Here is an 18,391-nt window from a genome sequence, read left to right as displayed (position 1 = left end):
TGTTAAATGTTCAGTTTCTATGCCATATGTTAAAACAAGATCTAGAGTGTGATTAAAGTGGTGGGTGGGTTTTTTTACATTTTGAGAGGAGTGGACGAGGCTAAGCATCAGACTTTCAAATGAATTAAAAGTCTGTCTGGGTCTTTCGTTGATTAATAGGCTGGTGTGAAAGATTGCTGCCACACCGCCCCCTCGGCCTGTGCTTCGAGATTTCTGGTAGTTAGAATGACTCGGGGGTGTTGATTCATTTAAACTAACATAATCATCCTGCTGCAACCAGGTTTCTGTAAGGCAGAGTAAATCGATTTGTCGATCAATTATTAAGTCATGTAATAACAGAGACTTGGAGGAGAGAGACCTGATATTTAATAATCCACATCCACATGATAAGAATTCAGCGATTCCAATTCCATTATCTATTTCACTTTTTATTCTCACTGGGTTCTCATAAGTTTTGAGGTCATTACTCAGAAAAAGTAATTATTACACATATTACACAAAACACTTTTCTTAAAAGTAATGCGTTACGTTACTTAATTACTCCCGGGAGAAAGTAATGTTACACTAGTTGTAACATTACTTTCATAATACTCTGTCTCATAATAATACAAATCCCTATCCTAATGAAGACTCTCTGATGAGCTCTTAGTATTTAGGTATGAACACAAAGCGCTATACAAATACAGGCCATTTACCATTTACCATTTAACACAAAGATCATTAAGAACAAAAAAGTGAACATTTAAAAAAACAACAACCAACAACTAATAACAAACGAGAACATCAAATAAACATGAGATCAAAGTCCCCAAAAGCCCCAAAACAAACAAAGAAAAAAACAACTCTAAATCCCGGGTCCAAGACCCAGGACAGTGACACGTGCACTGCTTACGCAATTCTCCAACTAAAATCTTAATGATTCTGCTGTTGAACTAGATCAAATGAACCCATTTCATTTCGTACCATGCAAACATTTGTTTCCTTTTTCTTCCACCTTCACCTTTCTGCATTCAACCCTGAAGAAGAGTTTGGATTATTTATTTCTTAACTTGTTATACATAGGGGTGGGTTTTGATTATCGATTTATCGATTAAAATCGATTCTAGCTTGGATAACGTGATATCAATTCATTAAAATCCTGAATAGATTTTTTAATATACATTTATTTTGCCTGAAACACCAGAATCTCAGGTTAAACCTCACAAAATTTCAACAACCACCAAACAGCTAAAACAGTAAATGAGAGCAGGAACACGGATTCTGCACAAAGACGTAAACACAAAGCGCGGACCCGCCGACGGATCAGAATCAGTGAGATGTCGCCTTTCTCACCCTATGGCACGGACACGGTTGAGGCTGAAAGCCGACAGCTCGCTGATTCTGATGCGTCGGCGGGTCCGCGCTGTGTGTTTACGCCCTTTTGGTGCTAGATTCTGAAGCTGTAGGTTTTATCTCTCTCCAAACAATATTGAATGAACCAGCAGCAAAAGAAGATCCAAACTAGGCTTCACATAAACATCGTCATGGATTCACTCTGACGTTTACTGTTTTGCTTCCACCAGGATAAAATCACACTTCACACAGCTCTCTCTCTCTCTCTCTCTCTCTCTCTCTCTCTCTCTCTCTCTCTCTCTGTACTTCAAGAACAGTTTCCCGTCTAAAAATCAGTTTTCTGCATTATTTGCTTGCTTATTACGCACAAGTCTACCGTAGTTTACAGCGCTGTCGGCCGATGTTTTTTTTCCTTTTACTTACTTCCGAAAAGAAAACCTCATTTCTGCTGTTCAATAGGCGACTGAACAAATGTAAACTTTTTTAAATTATGCAAAATTGCAAAACGCTCAGCTGTGTCTCTAATCAAACTTCTGTAACTTTGCTCTGCTTCACTTCAGCAGCATCAGGTCATGTTCATATGTTGATTAATGGTTTTCTTTTGTTTTTGATCTAGAAAATTTTTATAAATCCCAGGCCAGGAAAATTGCCTTCATGTTTTTCTGTGTTTTATCCTCAGTTACTTTGACACAAAGGCATCTGCTGTGATGCTCACACTTTTGATAAAGTTTCAAAAGTGTCAGCTTTCTTTTTATAGATATAAAAATATGGAAATGTACTGATGCATGATCTGAATTATAATATTTCTGACTGTCTGAGGCAAAAAGAAGACATTGGTCCATACACCTGAAAGTCCCGAAAACGCATTGTGAATTCTGTCTCGAGAATTTCAACATCGCTTGAAAAAACTGCCAGCTAGCAACGTCCCTCTCACCGGTAGGCTAAGTTATTTTTAGCCAATTGCAAGCTGAATCTGGTAGTTGGGGTTGTTAGCTAAGATGCCATCATTAAGAAGCAGCACAACTAATGTGTGTATGCAAGCTAATTTGCGATGTGCACCGCTGGCGTGGCCATTTATTTTTTTTAATGCACCCTCTCACATTAATTCACTGCGTGTCGTGCTCAGGGCTGGACTGGGACGAAAAATCGGCCCAGGCATTTTGACTAGAGACCGGCCCACCAGGTATTAAAGCCATAAAGCCTTTGAATGAAAACAAACACTGTTGTGACAGTGATGTACAGTCTTGTTGGTATAAGTATGATTTCTATATATATTACATCAGATAAAAACTTTGGTTGTAAGATTCAGATAATTATTTTTTAAAAGCTAGACATTTTAAATGAGAATAAGAAAGTATTTCTTTGTGCCCCCCTCTCCCTGTTAATGCCCTACCTGGCCCCCTGGCTAAACTTTGCTAGACCCGCCCCTGCACAGTTACCAGCTGTCAGCTACTTAGAAAAGGATCCTGGTGTTATTTGTCTCTCAGAAACAGTTCATCACTTCCCTTCAACTCATTCATGTCACCTAAAAGGTAAACCTGTTTCTCCATCACCTGTTCAGCTCTGATGATTCAGTAAGGACATCTCCTGGTTTCATCTTCATGTTTCCCACTCACCACATAACCAAACCGACATCATGACCAGCAGCTTTACAGCTGTGGCTCCAGCAAACATCAGCTGATACTAGAAAGTAATATTAAATAAATTCTAACAACAGCTGATCACGCTTAAACGTGCTGCTGTTGTTTAGCGTGACATGCACTGGTTTCCTCTTTCTGGCGCAAAGTGGGCGATAAACAAACAAGAGAGACGATCAGCTGATCATTGATCAGTTTCATGATTGAAGTAGGAACAGGAGAGGGAGGGGAGAGAATGAGAGGAGAGGCAGCTGACAGCGTAACGACAGAATAAATCCAGCTTTGTGTCTTTTTTCATTGTAGCTGAAGTCCGGGACAAACTGTGTTCCTTTTCAGCTCAATACGAAACGCGTAATATTTTCTCTGAATGCGGGACGATTCCGTTTTTTACGGGACGGTTGGCAACTCTACTAACTACCCAATCAATCAACTACCCAATATTGAATCAATGTTGAACGCTCACATTGATTCAACGCCAAATTTTCAAACACCGTTAATGTTGAAACAGTGTCAGATTCTGATATTGAATCACTGCACCCTTGGTTACTATTGAAACAACAATAAAGTCATGATTAACAATCAGTACTTAACAGGTATTTGTATCAATACTAAACGGCTGCAAATTACAATCAATACTTAAACCTGCAAAAAAGACAATTGTGTATGATCCACAAATAGGAAACCATTATATGGTGATGTCCATAATAATATCCATATAATATGAAGCATCTGGCATTATGTAATAATAAAAAAAATGACAGACATCTCTGTATCAATAACAAAGTAATTTATTATATTTAAAAAAGCTTTTTTGTTACATGTATTGGTCACTTTTTTTTTTTAGCTTACTCGGGGATCGAGCTGGATATCAGGCATTCTGCACCACCCATGTGATCTGGAGTGTAGCGGAGACATTTCTGCACTGCTTGGGCGAAGGCAAACTCAGAAACAGTGTTTACCCCCACCTGCTGAGTCAGGCCATCTAGGACACAAACAAACAAAAAGAAGAAAAAAACAGGCCAAATTAGAGCTTAAATATGAACAACCTCTTGTCAATTGTCTTCAGCAGGGAGAAAGCATCTAAACTACTAGGCTGATTAATATGAAAGTCACAAGGCAGAAATCAGCAAACTGCTGCCTCACTTTGATTCTCAAAGAGCCATTAGCTGAAAAGCTCAAAGCCTAATTTTCTAGAGATAAAATGAATAAACCAAACTATTTGCAGTGAAATGCATTTCTATTCCTATTTATTGGATCTTCCAACGATAGCCTGCTGTTGTATATTCAAGCAGAACATACAGGAGAAGGCCATTTTTAAGCAGTTTAACCGAATTTGACAATCTCTAAAGTTCTGGGTTACAAAAGTCCCCTAACATTTAAGAACTTACCATTGCTTTATTCGCCTCCGGTCATTGCAGTTCATCTCATCTATGTTCAGCATCAACAGGTTCAGTGCTGCAGGATTAACCAAAGGCTCTGAACTCTTCACGGAGGGTCCCGACTTCTCTGATCAGCTCTGTTATCATGATTATACGTTTTTGGAAGGCCACATCTGTTCAAAAGAACAATAACACAAAGAATACTGGCTTGTGATAAACTGGATAAGCATTGTGATGAGAAAAACAACTATATCCATAAGTGATGGCTTCACATTTTGCATTCAGGTTTAAGTACTTCAACCTGTTAAAACTGTTTACAATTTAGCCTTTTAACATATAAATGAAATCCTATGTAAAATCTCAAAGTAGAACATTTTAGAATTTGCCTCAGACTCTCTGGAATCTAAAAAAGCTAAATATGATATTCAATAGCATAAATTAGTGTTTTGAAGTTAAGATTACAATGAAATTGTGATGCAGCTCATTGTTTCAAAGCATACCGTCGTTAGAGAAGGCACTGAACGCAGACTATTTGCTGGGGAGGTTGCATAGCTGTGTAGGTTGGCGAAAGGAGCCGGTAGCTGGCCGAGGCATCAGGATGGTTACTAGTAGTGGGTTGGGGGGCAGACTGCAGAGTGGTGGAGGCTGTTTAGAAAAAAATTAAATTAAATTAAAGATTACATACAACTCGTCTACAAAGGTTCCTGTTCTCACACACACATATATACACACACACACACTAAACATTACATTATTACCTGGTACTTTCACACATGGTGCCTGGGGAAACCTTTTATTTTGGAGGTTGCTCATCGTCAGAGTCTGTAACTGTATAAGGGATTTAGTCTAAAAGAAAACAAAACAAAACATTAGTATTGAACTGCATTGTGTTTTTTGCTTATTTTGCCTTGAGTTACAGTAAAATTTACAACATCACACAAAAATGTTTAAAAACTAACAATAATTTGAAGACACTGATCTGAATTGAGAAAATGAAAAAAAAAAAAAAAAGCACAATGTCAATAAAAAGAGGAAAAACATGATATTCTAGATAAGTTCCAGGTAGGGTATGACATGAAAATGTTTTCTTTGTTCAGCGTTGGTATCGTCTGTGAAATTTATGCTTTTCTCCTTCTGTTTAAGTTAGCTTTAGTAATATCATACATACGTCGACCTTCAAATAACGAATAACTAAAAATCAACATCAGTTCAATGTCTCCTTGCTATCTGGGTAACCTCCGCCATAGCCACCACCAAACAACTGACTTATTTTTACACATCTGCCAACATCTGGCCAATCCATCACCTTTCATTGTTTATACTGTTACTAAAAAAAAGAAAATCATTGGCCCATAAAAACGAAAAATCACCATCGGCCCACCAGGCAAATGCCCAGCTATGGTCTTGCCATCACTGCCATCAGTTAACCCTTCGTGTGCCAGCTGTGGCACGCGTGACCAGGGTTGCCGACCCCTGAGTTACACTATGAAGCAAGGCAAGTCTGAGGGGGTCCAACCCTGTACTAATGAAGTGGTAGAGAGTACAGAGGGCCCGGTGGCGCCAGTGTCTGGCAGCCTCGCCTCTGTCAGTGTGCCCCAGGGTGGCTGTGGCTACAATGTAGCTGCCATCACCAGTGTGTGAATGTGTGTGTGAATGGGTGGATGACTGGTTGTGTAAAGCGCTATACAAATACAGGCCAATTACCATTTACATATCTGTACATAGCATTTTATGTTTTGGGGGCTATGTGGGGCTGCATGGCATCAACGCATTAGCGTGGTTAGCTCGTTAGCACGTTAGCGCCGTGCAGCTCCTTGTACAGGGTGATCCACGGTTGTTATGAAGGAAGGAAGGCTCAGGGTTTAAGTAATCAGCATCATGGGCTCATCCGATTAGAATAAGAATAAGCAGTCATCTAATCATTCACAGGGTTCTCCTTTTATTCTCAAATCAATAAAGCAAAGAAGGAAGGAAGGAAAGACACACAGATTTAAGTTACTCATTACCTTAAACAATACATAAAATAAAAAACCCAAACAGAACCTCACCTCTGCTGCCGCCCCGTGTGGGAGTGAAGAAAGAGTGAGCCAAAAGTGATTGCAGTTCTTATATAATGTGTGACAGGTGAGTGCAATTAAGGACAAGCACCACACCCAATCAAAGGTGAGAGAACTAAACAAGGTGCATCTGGTGAAGTGAGTGGGTGTGCTGGGATGTGCTAAAAGGTGGGTCTTTACAACAGCCGCCCCCATATTTCTAGTGAGAAATATGTTGATATGATCAGAATCAGTCTTCGTCAGGAAGCGGGGGCAGGGGGATCAGACAGGAGACAGGGCGGATATAGGTTTTATCCTGTGCTAAGACTTCCACGGTTCTGATGCGGTCATCTGGGCTTTTCAGGAGGCGTGTCACTCTTCCTACGGGCCAAAGGGCACGTGGAAGGTGTGAATCTATGATCATTACGACAGAGTTCAATGTGAGATCTGGGTTCTCCTTCTGCCATTTGTGTCTTCTTTGGAGGGATGGTAGATAGTCTTTTATGAAGTGCCGCCAGAAGTGATCTGCCAATATTTGTGCATGTCGCCATCGTCGTTGACCTAGGAGGTCAGAATCAGAATAGGATACTAAGGGAAGTGACGAATCATGTCGGCCCATAATGAGAAGGTTTGGGGTTATGGGATCAATATCCGCAATTCAATTCAATTAAATTTTATTTATATAGCGCCAAATCACAACAAAAGTCGCCTCAAGGCGCTTCATAGATACAGAGAAAAACCCAACAATCATATGACCCCCTATGAGCAAGCACTTTGGCGACAGTGGGAAGGAAAAACTCCCTTTTAACAGGAAGAAACCTCCGGCAGAACCAGGCTCAGGGAGGGGCGGCCATCTGCTGCGACCGGTTGGGGTGAGATGCAATGTCTGAGGATACATAGCCTAGGGGTTTTGAGTTAAGAATGCCTTCAATCTCAATTAGGACTCTTCTTAAGACCTCTTCAGTGACCATTTGTGCACCAGTGGTTCTCTTCAGAGCATTCTTCACAGAACGTATCTCCCTCTCCCAGGCTCCATCGAAATGGGGTGCATGCGGGGGATTGAATTTGAAATGGATTCTTTTAGTCATCAGGACCGGCTGTAGAGTCGGAGCAAGGTTGTTAAAAGCTGCCCGTAGTTCCTTATCTCCTCCTTTGAAGTTAGTTCCTTGATCACATATAATTTCCAGGGGTGTTCCTCGTCGAGAAATGAATCGTTGGAGGGCCATGAGGAAGGAGTCGGTATCCATGCTGTTTAGGAGGTCAAGATGTATACACTGAGTCGTGAGAAATTTGAATATTATTCCCCACCTTTTCTCCGATCTGCGGCCGGTCTTGACCATGTATGGTCCAAAGCAGTCTATTCCTGTGGAGTAGAAAGGTGGTTTGAATAACCTAAGACGAGCAGCAGGCAAGTCTGACATTTTTGGAATGATGGGCTGTGCTCTCCATTTCTGACATGCAGCGCAGCTATACTGATGCCTGCGTACTGCTTCCCTTCCTCTGAGAATCCAAAATTTCCGACGTAGTTCAGCAAAAAGTCTTTCTGAACCAGCATGATGCAGTTTGTCGTCATAATCTTGTATGATCAGTTTGGTCACTGGATGAGCAGGATCAAGTACTATTGGGTGAATGACATTCAATTCCAAGTCTGGGCTTTGCCGTAGTCGGCCTCCTACATGGATAAGTCCAGAATTCCTGCACAACACTGGTGACAAACACAATAGACGGCTGTCGGATGAGAGGGGTTTGTCTGACTGTAAACGGGCTAAATCTTCACCGAAACTGTCCAGTTGTGCCTGACGAAGGATTTCTTGTTCTGCTGTTAGATAATCAGCTGCAGAAGGAATGTTACCCTTTTGGTTGGAGAGTGAACGAGCCGTGAAATCCAATAGCTCTTGATAGGTTCTGAAGCTGGGTGTGTATGTATGGGAGGGGGTACTGACAATACCAAAAAAGTAGGATTTCTTTAACTCAGTCTGATCATCATCAGGATGGAGATCTCTAACTGTGGGCCAGTTATTCGGAGGTTCATGCAGAAACGAGGGACCCTCGGTCCACCTGTTTGGGCTAAGGAACTCTTTCAGGGATTTACCTCTCGTAACATCATCAGCAGGATTTGTGGCTGAATTGATGTATCTCCAGTCTTGACTGTTTGTGAGGTTTTGAATTTCTGAGACTCTGGCTCCTACGAATACCTTGAAATGGCAGGAATCTGACTGAAGCCAGTGAAGTACAGTTGTCGAGTCAGTCCAAAGGGTGGTAGTCCTGACTGGTAAGGTGAGTTCTGTTTGTATGAGCTCACAGAGGCATGCGCCTAGTAGGGCTGCGCATAGCTCCAGTCTGGGTATTGTTAAATTCCGTTTAGGAGCAACACGTGAGCGAGCTAACAAGAAACTCAGTTCCACATGACCTTCAAGATCATCTGATTTCAAATATGCGACAGCACCATATGCTCGCTCCGAAGCGTCACAGAAGATATGAATGTCTCGAACTGTGGTAGAAACGTCCATTTCCTTAGAAGTATAGCAACGTGGGATGGCAATTTGAGGAAGATAACAAAGTTCTTCTTCCCAGGACTTCCATGTCTCTAAGAGGTTGTGTGGAAGGGAAGGATCGTCCCAATCTCTCTCTTTTCTCCATAGCTATTGCACCAAGGTTTTGGCGCGTGTTGTGAATGGGAGTAAGTGGCCTAATGGGTCATACAGCCAAGCAAGTACTGCATAGATACGACGCATTGTGGTGGGGTGTGAGGCTAGAGTTCTGTATTTATAGGCAAACAAGTCAGTCTCACAATTCCACAATAATCCTAATGTGCGTTCATGTGGGCCAGATGGCTTGTCTTCAGTCAGGCAAAGTTCATTACTTGCCGTTCTTACCTCAGATGGTAGATGGCTAATCACAACAGGATTATTGCTGGCCCACTGGCGAAGGTCGAAGCCTCCTTCTGATAGATGGTTTCTTAATTTGTCTAGGAGTGTTCGAGCTAACTCTGCTGATGGAAAACTCTGCAAGCAGTTATCAACATAGAAACACTGCATTACTGAAGACTGCACATCTTTGTCAGATTGATATTCCTTCACATGTTTCTGCAGTGCATAGATTGCACAACAAGGGCTGCAGGTCGTACCGAAGGGGAGTACCTGCCACTCATACACTGAAGGGGGAGCTGCTTTGTTCATGTCACGCCACAGGAATCGGAGGAGTGGTTTATCAGGAGGCAGAAGACGGACTTGGTGAAACATGCCTTTGATGTCGCCACTTATTGCCACTGAATGTTGCCTAAAACGCAACAAAACACAGAGAAGTGTTGGCCCAAGGATTGGTCCTGGCAATAGTTGCTTATTGAGACACTGACCTTGAAATGTGAAAGAGCAGTCAAAGACTATGCGATCTTTATTGTTGTGACTTGTCATATGATGAGGAATATACCAGGCTTCTTTGCTATTGTGCATCTCCTCTGGGCTAAGTTTAACTACATAGCCTGCTTGCTCCAATTTCAAAATCTGATCCTTGTAAGACATGGCTTTGTCAGGATCTTTAGCTAACCGAGCCTCAGTGTTGCGGAGTCTAGATATGACTACAGTTGGAGGGACATTCAAAGGAGGAAAGTTTGCCATCCGAAGAAGAGGAGTGGCGTAGCGATTAACACCATTGATCTCAACCCTTTTTGTGGCCTGTTCAAGGAGTTCCAGTGCCAGTTGATCTTGCTTTGATCGGATCACAGATTTCTCACTGTATTCAGGTAAAGTGTCTAGTTGCCATAGCTTCTCAACATGATAACGCAGTACATCTGCAGATGAACTGAGAGATGTGAACAAACACTACACATGCTCTGTACTGCTCTGGGGCTGAAAATCTGTGATCGGACCTTGAAGTGTCCATCCTAATTGGGTTTTAACTGCTGCGGGAGACCCATATGGTCCCTGTCTCAATGGAGCAGTGGGCGTGATGAGGTGAGTATGATCTGAGCCTATGAGCAGGAGTGGCGCTGCTTTATTAATAATGGGTAATGGGATACCTTGAAGGTGCTTGTATCTCCGTTGGAGAGATGATACAGGGTAGGTGTGGTCTGAAAGTGCTAGGTGACTTGCAGTGAAGGCATTATTAATTGTGTAGGTTTTCTCTGGGTGTGCGATGGGTGAGATTTTAAAACTTACGGAAGAACCTTGAATAGTTTCAACTTCTTGACGGACCGTTCTAAGTGATAATCTCTCTGCTTCCCCAGTTAGGTTGAGATGCTGCGCAGCTGATGGTAGAAGAATGGTACGCTGGGAGCCATCGTCAAGTACTGCATATGTTTCAAGAGTTCTTTTGCCATTTCGCAGGAGCACTTTCACAACCTTTAAAAGGACACTAGGACAATCACTAGGTTTATCAAAGTACAGTGTCCTCACTACAGGATTAGTTTCAGTGGTAGATCTCTTATTTACATCACATAGGATCTGTAGATGTCGTCCCATACAGGTGGCACATGCTTTCCTCAGGTCACACTTTGCGGCCTGATGAGTCCTAGCACAACGCCAACACCGTTTGTTTGCTTTTATCCAGTTTATTTTCTCATCCTTTGTCTTCTGAATGAACTCGGGACACTTACTAATGTGGTGTTCAGGTGAGCGGCAATATGCACATGTTGCCTTAGTTGTTATGATCGGTTGTGCTGCCTGTACAGGATCATCAGATGTATTTGCCCCATGTAATATTGTTGTAAGTGGAGAGGTGTACTTACGGGCAGGTCGTGGCTGGTTGAAGGATGAAACAGGACTGGCCTTTCTGGGTTGACACTTGCATTCCATTTGCAACCAGGATGAGAACAAAGGCAAGGTATACGTCATTTCTCCCTGTTCCCTGTAAACGTGCCGTTTGAAGCGACTGAAATGCTCTGCAGGAAACTTCGCTAACAAGCGATCAACATGGGAGCCACAATCTAGTTCTGCACGTCCTTGTTCTCCCATAGTGCTAAGCAACCCAACTAAAGCCTGTACACGAAGAGCAAAATTATCAAGACTCTGACCATCACCTGCTCTGATAGGAGGCAGTTCCAGTATATTCTTTAGCTCTTTCAATGCCAGCTGTCTTGCTTGCCCATAACGCTCATCAAGGGCTTTGATGGCTTGAGTGTATGGGTCAGGAGCGTAGGAAAAGGCAAGAGCTAATCGTTTAGCTTGGTCTACTTTGAGGTGATCAAGAAGGACATGATATTTGAAGTGCTCTGTCTCATGAGGATCAAGAAGGTTTGTAAGGGCCATCCGTAACATCCTGTATTGCATTTCGTCTTCTCTACTAAGGTCTGGAAACGAAGGACCTTCAAGCTTATATACATGTGTTCTCGTGCTAGAGGAGTGACCCGAGCTAGCAGTAACAGGTATCAAAGGTTTCTGTTCATGTGAGGCATTGGATGTAGCTGGTTGCTGCTCTAGAGGAGGGCAATGCTTGTGGTCAGATATGCAAATGAGAGGTTGAACAGGGTCTTCAGCTAAAGGAACAGCAGGTTGAACACATGAGACCTGGTGGGGATCCTGCCGTGATAAGGCCAGGAAATCAAAGGGAGTCTCATCTTCTGTAGCAAGGACTGGTCTAGGCAAACCAGTTGAAGGGACTGCAGCATCTAATATTGTTGAATTAGGTAAAGGAGGGCTGGCAGCTGTAACTAAGCCAGACTGACGGCTAATCTGTGGGGGCTGGAAGGGTGATTGACGGGTTGCTGTATCAATCACTGGGAGCTGCTCATGTTGTTGATGTGTTTGAGGACTGGCTCGTAAACTGCATACAGAAGATTTGATTCCATCAGATGAGACAGTGCGAATTGAAGATCTGGAGCTACGAGAATGGGAAGGAGATGATTGAATCATAAATTGCCTAATCTCCCTCATCGTCGTCAGGAGTTCCCTCATGACCTCATCTTGGTTGGTGGGTAAAGGAACAGGACGTGTCTCTGGTTGACTTTCTGACTCTCCGACAGGATCCTGCAGCCCATGTGTGTCTTTGTCACTATGCTGGCATTTGGTTTGACTCTCTGTCTCACATGTAGCTCTTCTACTTCCAGGATACTGAACGTCATACTGCTGCAGGTGGGCAGGAGGTCGACTATCACGACTGGATCTTCTCAAACCTTCAGTTAATGGCTGCTTTGAATCCATGACGCTAACACTGCTCCGGCTCGGAGGACCATGTTATGAAGGAAGGAAGGCTCAGGGTTTAAGTAATCAGCATCATGGGCTCATCCGATTAGAATAAGAATAAGCAGTCATCTAATCATTCACAGGGTTCTCCTTTTATTCTCAAATCAATAAAGCAAAGAAGGAAGGAAGGAAAGACACACATGGACTGCCAATGCTGAAAGAAAACAGATTTAAGTTACTCATTACCTTAAACAATACATAAAATAAAAAACCCAAACAGAACCTCACCTCTGCTGCTGCCCCGTGTGGGAGTGAAGAAAGAGTGAGCCAAAAGTGATTGCAGTTCTTATATAATGTGTGACAGGTGAGTGCAATTAAGGACAAGCACCACACCCAATCAAAGGTGAGAGAACTAAACAAGGTGCATCTGGTGAAGTGAGTGGGTGTGCTGGGATGTGCTAAAAGGTGGGTCTTTACAACAACGGTAATTGGCTAACGGAGATTTGCCGCGTTAATGCGATTATGGCGTGAACCTCATTTTAACGAGATTAACACTGACAGCACTAACATAAGCATAAAAGTATACTGAACAATCACACAAAAGCTGCCTTGGCTGGTTGTCGACCTAGCTTTCAAAGAAGATCCAGGATGGCAGTAAATAACAGGATGGATGCAAACAGCTCGTGATTCACTTTCAACTTCCATTCATCCATTCTTCATTTTGAACAAATATTTACCTACAAACAACTTTAAAAGTAAAGAATCTGATTTAGTATGCTTTTTATTAAGTTTGTTTTCAAATACTGACAGAAATATAAACTTTTTTGTTCTGTAGTTTCTTTGTTGTAAATAAATCTCATGGAAAGCCTTTTTATTTCCCCTTAATGATGCTACATCTGTCAGAAAAAATGCATTTGTAGGTTTTAATTAAATTATGTTGTTTGTGCCCATGAAAAACTTGCCAAATCGTCTGTGGCAATGCCAAACACCTTGTACTGCTATTGACTCGTTTTGAGTTTCTCCTAGCCAACTTGCCATTAATCCTGATTGAAGAATAGGATGCCACGTGTGTGTTTCTTCCACATACTACTCAGGCTTTTGTTTGTTAAATGGATAGATTGTTAAATTGCCAGTATACTTTAGAACAGCACACAGCAACACTACATATGAGCGGGCGTAGGGAGGTTTGAGGTCTTCACTCACCCCGGTTCTGTTAGCCGTCAGGGCTGGGGGGCTGGGAGGAGGTGCTGGCCGTCAGACTGGGGTCTGGGATGCGGGGCCTCCCTGCTACTGCAGATAAGGAGGTGGTCCGCTTGCCTCCACCCCAGAGAGAAGGGTTACATCTCCTGGGTCTAGGTGCTGCTTGCCCCTCTGAGGGCGGGGGTACCTGGACCTGGGATATAGAGTATGTTTGGGGAGTGCGACTGTCTGTGCAGTGTCTATTTGTGTCTGTCTACACGTTGGGTGAGTGCCGAGTATTTGGTTGTGGATATGGGGTGGGAATGCACGTTTGTGTCCGCGTGCGCCTGTTCGTCTGTGTCTATATGTCAGGTTGGGTCTTAGACTCAACCTCTCTGGGTACATCTCAGGCCCTCCAAAGTACGGAGGCCTATCTCCCCTCACCACACTCCCTGCCGGTGGCTGATGCCCTCAGACGTTGGTGTGTTGGTGGTCCTCGTCGTCTGGGGCTGGGCGCTCATGCATGTACCGGCTCACTCCTGGTGGCCGATTGGCGGGGCCTGGCGCCTGTGGCCCGGCTGGGCCCCTTCCGGGGGGTGGGATGCCCTCAGGCCTCTGGCCTCTGGGCCTGAAGCTCGGTCCTCTCTGGCACAGCTGGCTGCCAGCAGAGCCCGCGGGCACGCCACTGCAACCCCCTCTGGCCTCTGCTCCGCAGCTGCTGGGTGACCTCTCGTTTGGGGCTCTACTCAGCTCTTCCCAGGAGGGTGGCACGGTCCCCCCCCTTTTGGTGGTCCTCCTCGGGTCCTTGTACTCTGGGGCCTCTGGATATCTGGGGCCTGGATCTCCTCCATACCTGCTTCATACCCTGGTGGACGGGGCTATGGCTCCCCACACTCCCTAGCAGATCGTTACATGGAGAAACCTTTGGAATACAAGCATGCTGATCCACACAGGTGTGCACACAGGTGTACACACGGGTGTTCACAGACGCGGACTACACCTTTCTTGGCTGCTGCCTCAAAGCACATTGTGCACTGTCTATCTTGCGTGCTGCACAATATCGTTTAATATTTAGTGTCTACTGTTATCTACTGCCAGCTAGTTTATTGTAATGGTGCTGTTTTTATTATGTTGCTCTTTTTTTTGTTTGCTTTCTCTTCTGTTTTTTTTTCTCCATACAGGTGATCCAGGCGTTTTGTTTGTTTGTTTGTTTGTTTTTTCCTTTCTTCCCCCCTTTCTCACCGTCTCTTCTCCCCTTTGGTTTTCTTTCTCCCTGTCCTATCCCCCAGTCATGTCTGTCCCGTTTGTAGCAACCGAAAATAAAATAAACACATAATTATAATAAAGGTCGATCAAATGGACCAATATGGCAAGGCCATGATGATCCACTTGGTAAAATAAATCCGCTTGGCATCTTTCATGGCCTTAAGACAACAATTCTGATGGCTAAAGATCCAAACGGGACACACAAAAAAAAAAAAATTGCCAGTATGTCTTGTTTCTTCAGACTTCAATCAGCTAATCCAATAAACAACATCAAACAAGAGTCAGTAACAGAATAAGCTGTTTGGCATTGGCTGATTTGGCAAGTTTTTCATGGGTGCAGCACACATACTCAACCACCCACTAAGAGGAAATATACAGACTTTCCCACAAGTATAAGCTTTACTGTGAAAAAAAAAGTTCTTACAAGAAAGAAATGATCAACCAAATACAAAGTTCCGTACTTTTTGTTCCATGTTTAGCTGCATTTGGGGATAATATAGAATGGAGTGAAGCCAGTGATGTTACAAGACATTTCTGATGATTTAATGCTTGCTTCTCTCTGTACTTGTATGTCTCTTTCCCTGCAGATGTATGTGACGTGTACCGTGCAGGCAAAAGGCACTCGTCTGGCTAAGCCAGTGTTGTCTCTCGGGCTAATGTGTCTGGCCTTCCTCACTGGTTTGAACCGTGTGGCTGAATACCGCAACCACTGGTCAGATGTCATCGCTGGCTTTATCATTGGCACTGCCATTGCCACTTTCCTGGTGAGACTCGTACCCAAAGCTCATGTGTACTGTAAACTGATTGAAATAACTGATTTAAGAAAGTTTTTTATTACTCCTCAGCCATAAAAAGCTGATTCGAGTTTGTGAATGCAATAAAAATAAATAACTAGTCTGTCAAATGGAATAAAGTCTGTTCCTTCAAATATATTTAATTCCTTTACAACTCCAATCTGGAAAGTTAAACATATTAGTGTTTGTAGTATATCAGGGTTGTTTCAAATGGGTGTACATTTGTGTGGGATTAATGGAGACTCCGTCATTTTTAGAAACTCCCACCATGCTGTCAGAAAGGAGCTGATATATAACAAATTTCCCACATGTGGGACTTATAAAGGTTTATCTTACCTTAGGTTTATCTTACATTGATGCTTTTAAAGCATACATGTTGTTTGATGCTTGAGCTAATGAATGGTAGGTCAGAAATCTCTATATTAGTGCGTAGTGCCTGTTCTATGGCCATACCCAGAGGGTATGTTTTAACCATCCTGAGATGTATTGTAGCCTGTTGGCTAAGATGTAGTGGTGAAAGTTAGGCAAGGGTTTTTACAGACAGAAACATGGATGTGCCATCGGCTCCCCTGTGTCACCTATTGTAGCCAACCTTTACATGGAGGAAGTGGGGAAAAAAGGTTCTTGGCTCTTTTAAAGGGAGAGTACCCAGCCACTGGTACAGATATGTAGACGACACCTAGGTCAAAATCAAAACCAAAGATGTAGAATCTTTCACTGCTTACATCAACGCTATGGAGAAAAACATTAAGTTCACCAGGCAAGACAAAAAAAGATAGCTGTTTGATATTCCTGGACTGTGCCGTGCACATTGAAGAGAATGGAAACCTCAGCAATGAAGTACTGGAAGCCCACACACACGGACCAGTACCTCCTCTTTGACTCCCACCACCCTCTGGAACACTAACTTTGAGTAATCAGGACCCTACATCATGTTCAGAACATGTTCCCTCTGAGAGTGAAGGGAAGAAGAAGAAGGAATGTAAAGGAAGCTCTTAAAACATGCGGTTATCCTAACTGGGCTTTTATCAAGTCAGCAAAGAAGCACAGAAAAGAAGATCAGACACCAACTAGGGAGGATAAGAAAGACAAACGCAACAACATTGTCATCCCCTATGTAGCCGGTGTATCTGAAAAAAAAAAAAAAAGAACTCAGGAGAGTTTTCTCCAAGCACGAGGTACTCCGAGGTACATCAGACCCAGCAACACACTCAGACACAAACTGGTTCATCCCAAAGACAAAACTCCTAAACACAGACTTAATGTGGTGTTTGCTGTGCAGTGCACTGAGGAGTGCTCAGCCCTCTACACTGGAGAGACCAAACAGCCACTTCACAAACGTATGGCACAACATAGAAGAGCCACCTCCAGGGGACAAGACTCAGCAGTCCATCTGCATCTAAAGGTCAAAGGTCACTCTTTCGAGGATGCCAATGTTCACATTTTGGACAGAGACGACAGATGGTTTGAAAGAGGAGTGAAAGAAGCCATCTATGTCCACTGTGAGCGACCATCTTTGAACAGAGGCGGTGGTTTACGACACCAACTGTCTGCCATCATTGGCATCGTTGGGGAATAAGTGCGGAGAACAGCCGAACACAAGATCACCCTGGAGGAAAACTTCCCTGCAGCAACCCTGCCCCCTGGAAAATGGTTCAGGTCCTGGGGACACACCGCCGCAGAACAGGGGTAATACCTGAGGTTCAGTGGAGACAGCAACCTGGGATGCAGGACTCTCTGAAGCAGGGGATGAAACTGGCATAGGCATGGTGGATCATTACTTTTCTTAAAAGATGCACAGAAAAGAAGACCAGACACCAACTGGGGAGGATCAGAAAGACGAACGCAACAACTATATATTTTGTTGGTACTGTGTGTATGTGCCACATTGGCCATAGAACCATACTAATTTAAAGATGTGTTATATTTGCGCTTGTAGGTGGTGTGTGTGGTCCATAACTTCAAAGGGAAGTTACTACTGAGCGAGGAGTCACTAGTGGAGCAGCGGCCCAATATAGCCATGTTAAACATAGGCCAAGGGGAGAGTCCGCTGGAGAAGTACATCACCTCACAGGTTGGTACTGCCCAACAGAGCACACTGCTAAAATACTTCATCACAATTTCACACTTTAAGAAATTGAAGCTAGTTGTTTAAAAAAGGAAATAAGTTTATAAATCAATGTTGGTGTCTTAGTTAAAGACGTGTGATCAAGAAATATTACCTCCGAAGTCAAACATCAGCCTCAAATGGGGAAAGGAGAAGTGTAATATGCTAAGGTAACCTTAAGAGTTGTAAAAACTGTCAAGACACAATGTTGGATTATACAATCGCTATAAAAATCTAAAGAGTTAGACTGTGTGACTTTTAAAGATACCACTTCGATAAAGTCAGGAACTTAAATACAATCATATACGACACCCTGGGTAAATGCAGAACATCAAATCAAGCATGTGTTAGATTTTAAATACAGTGATAATGTGACTAGTGTCTTCAACCATCATTGGTAGAACGTTGGAATGTGTGCAAAAGCTGATGCATTTAAATCCACTGTATCTGATGTATGTATTAGTGTAGAAAACATATTTGACTCAATCTGCATACCAAGCAAAAATACAAGTCATGTGTAGCATGATTCCAATGTTAGGACA

General features: G+C 43.1%; 1 protein-coding gene across 2 annotated transcripts in view; it reads left to right on the top strand.

The window, feature by feature from the left end:
- Nucleotides 1-18,391, top strand: part of plppr5b (phospholipid phosphatase related 5b) — a 112,861-nt gene that overhangs the window by 69,292 nt on the left and 25,178 nt on the right. For both annotated transcript variants that reach the window (XM_084938716.1, XM_084938717.1), the window contains exons 4-5: nt 15,536-15,712; nt 17,682-17,816. In XM_084938716.1, the coding sequence (XP_084794842.1) occupies nt 15,536-15,712; nt 17,682-17,816 (312 nt within the window). The remainder of the gene's footprint in view (nt 1-15,535; nt 15,713-17,681; nt 17,817-18,391) is intronic.

The sequence above is a fragment of the Perissodus microlepis genome, chromosome 9 (assembly GCF_051167445.1).
Source record: "Perissodus microlepis isolate ML-2025 ecotype Zambia chromosome 9, ASM5116744v1, whole genome shotgun sequence".
In the NCBI taxonomy this organism is placed as follows: Eukaryota; Metazoa; Chordata; class Actinopteri; order Cichliformes; family Cichlidae; genus Perissodus; species Perissodus microlepis.
The sequence above is the reverse complement of the archived record's forward strand: the minus strand, read 5'-3'. Positions and strand labels throughout refer to the sequence as shown.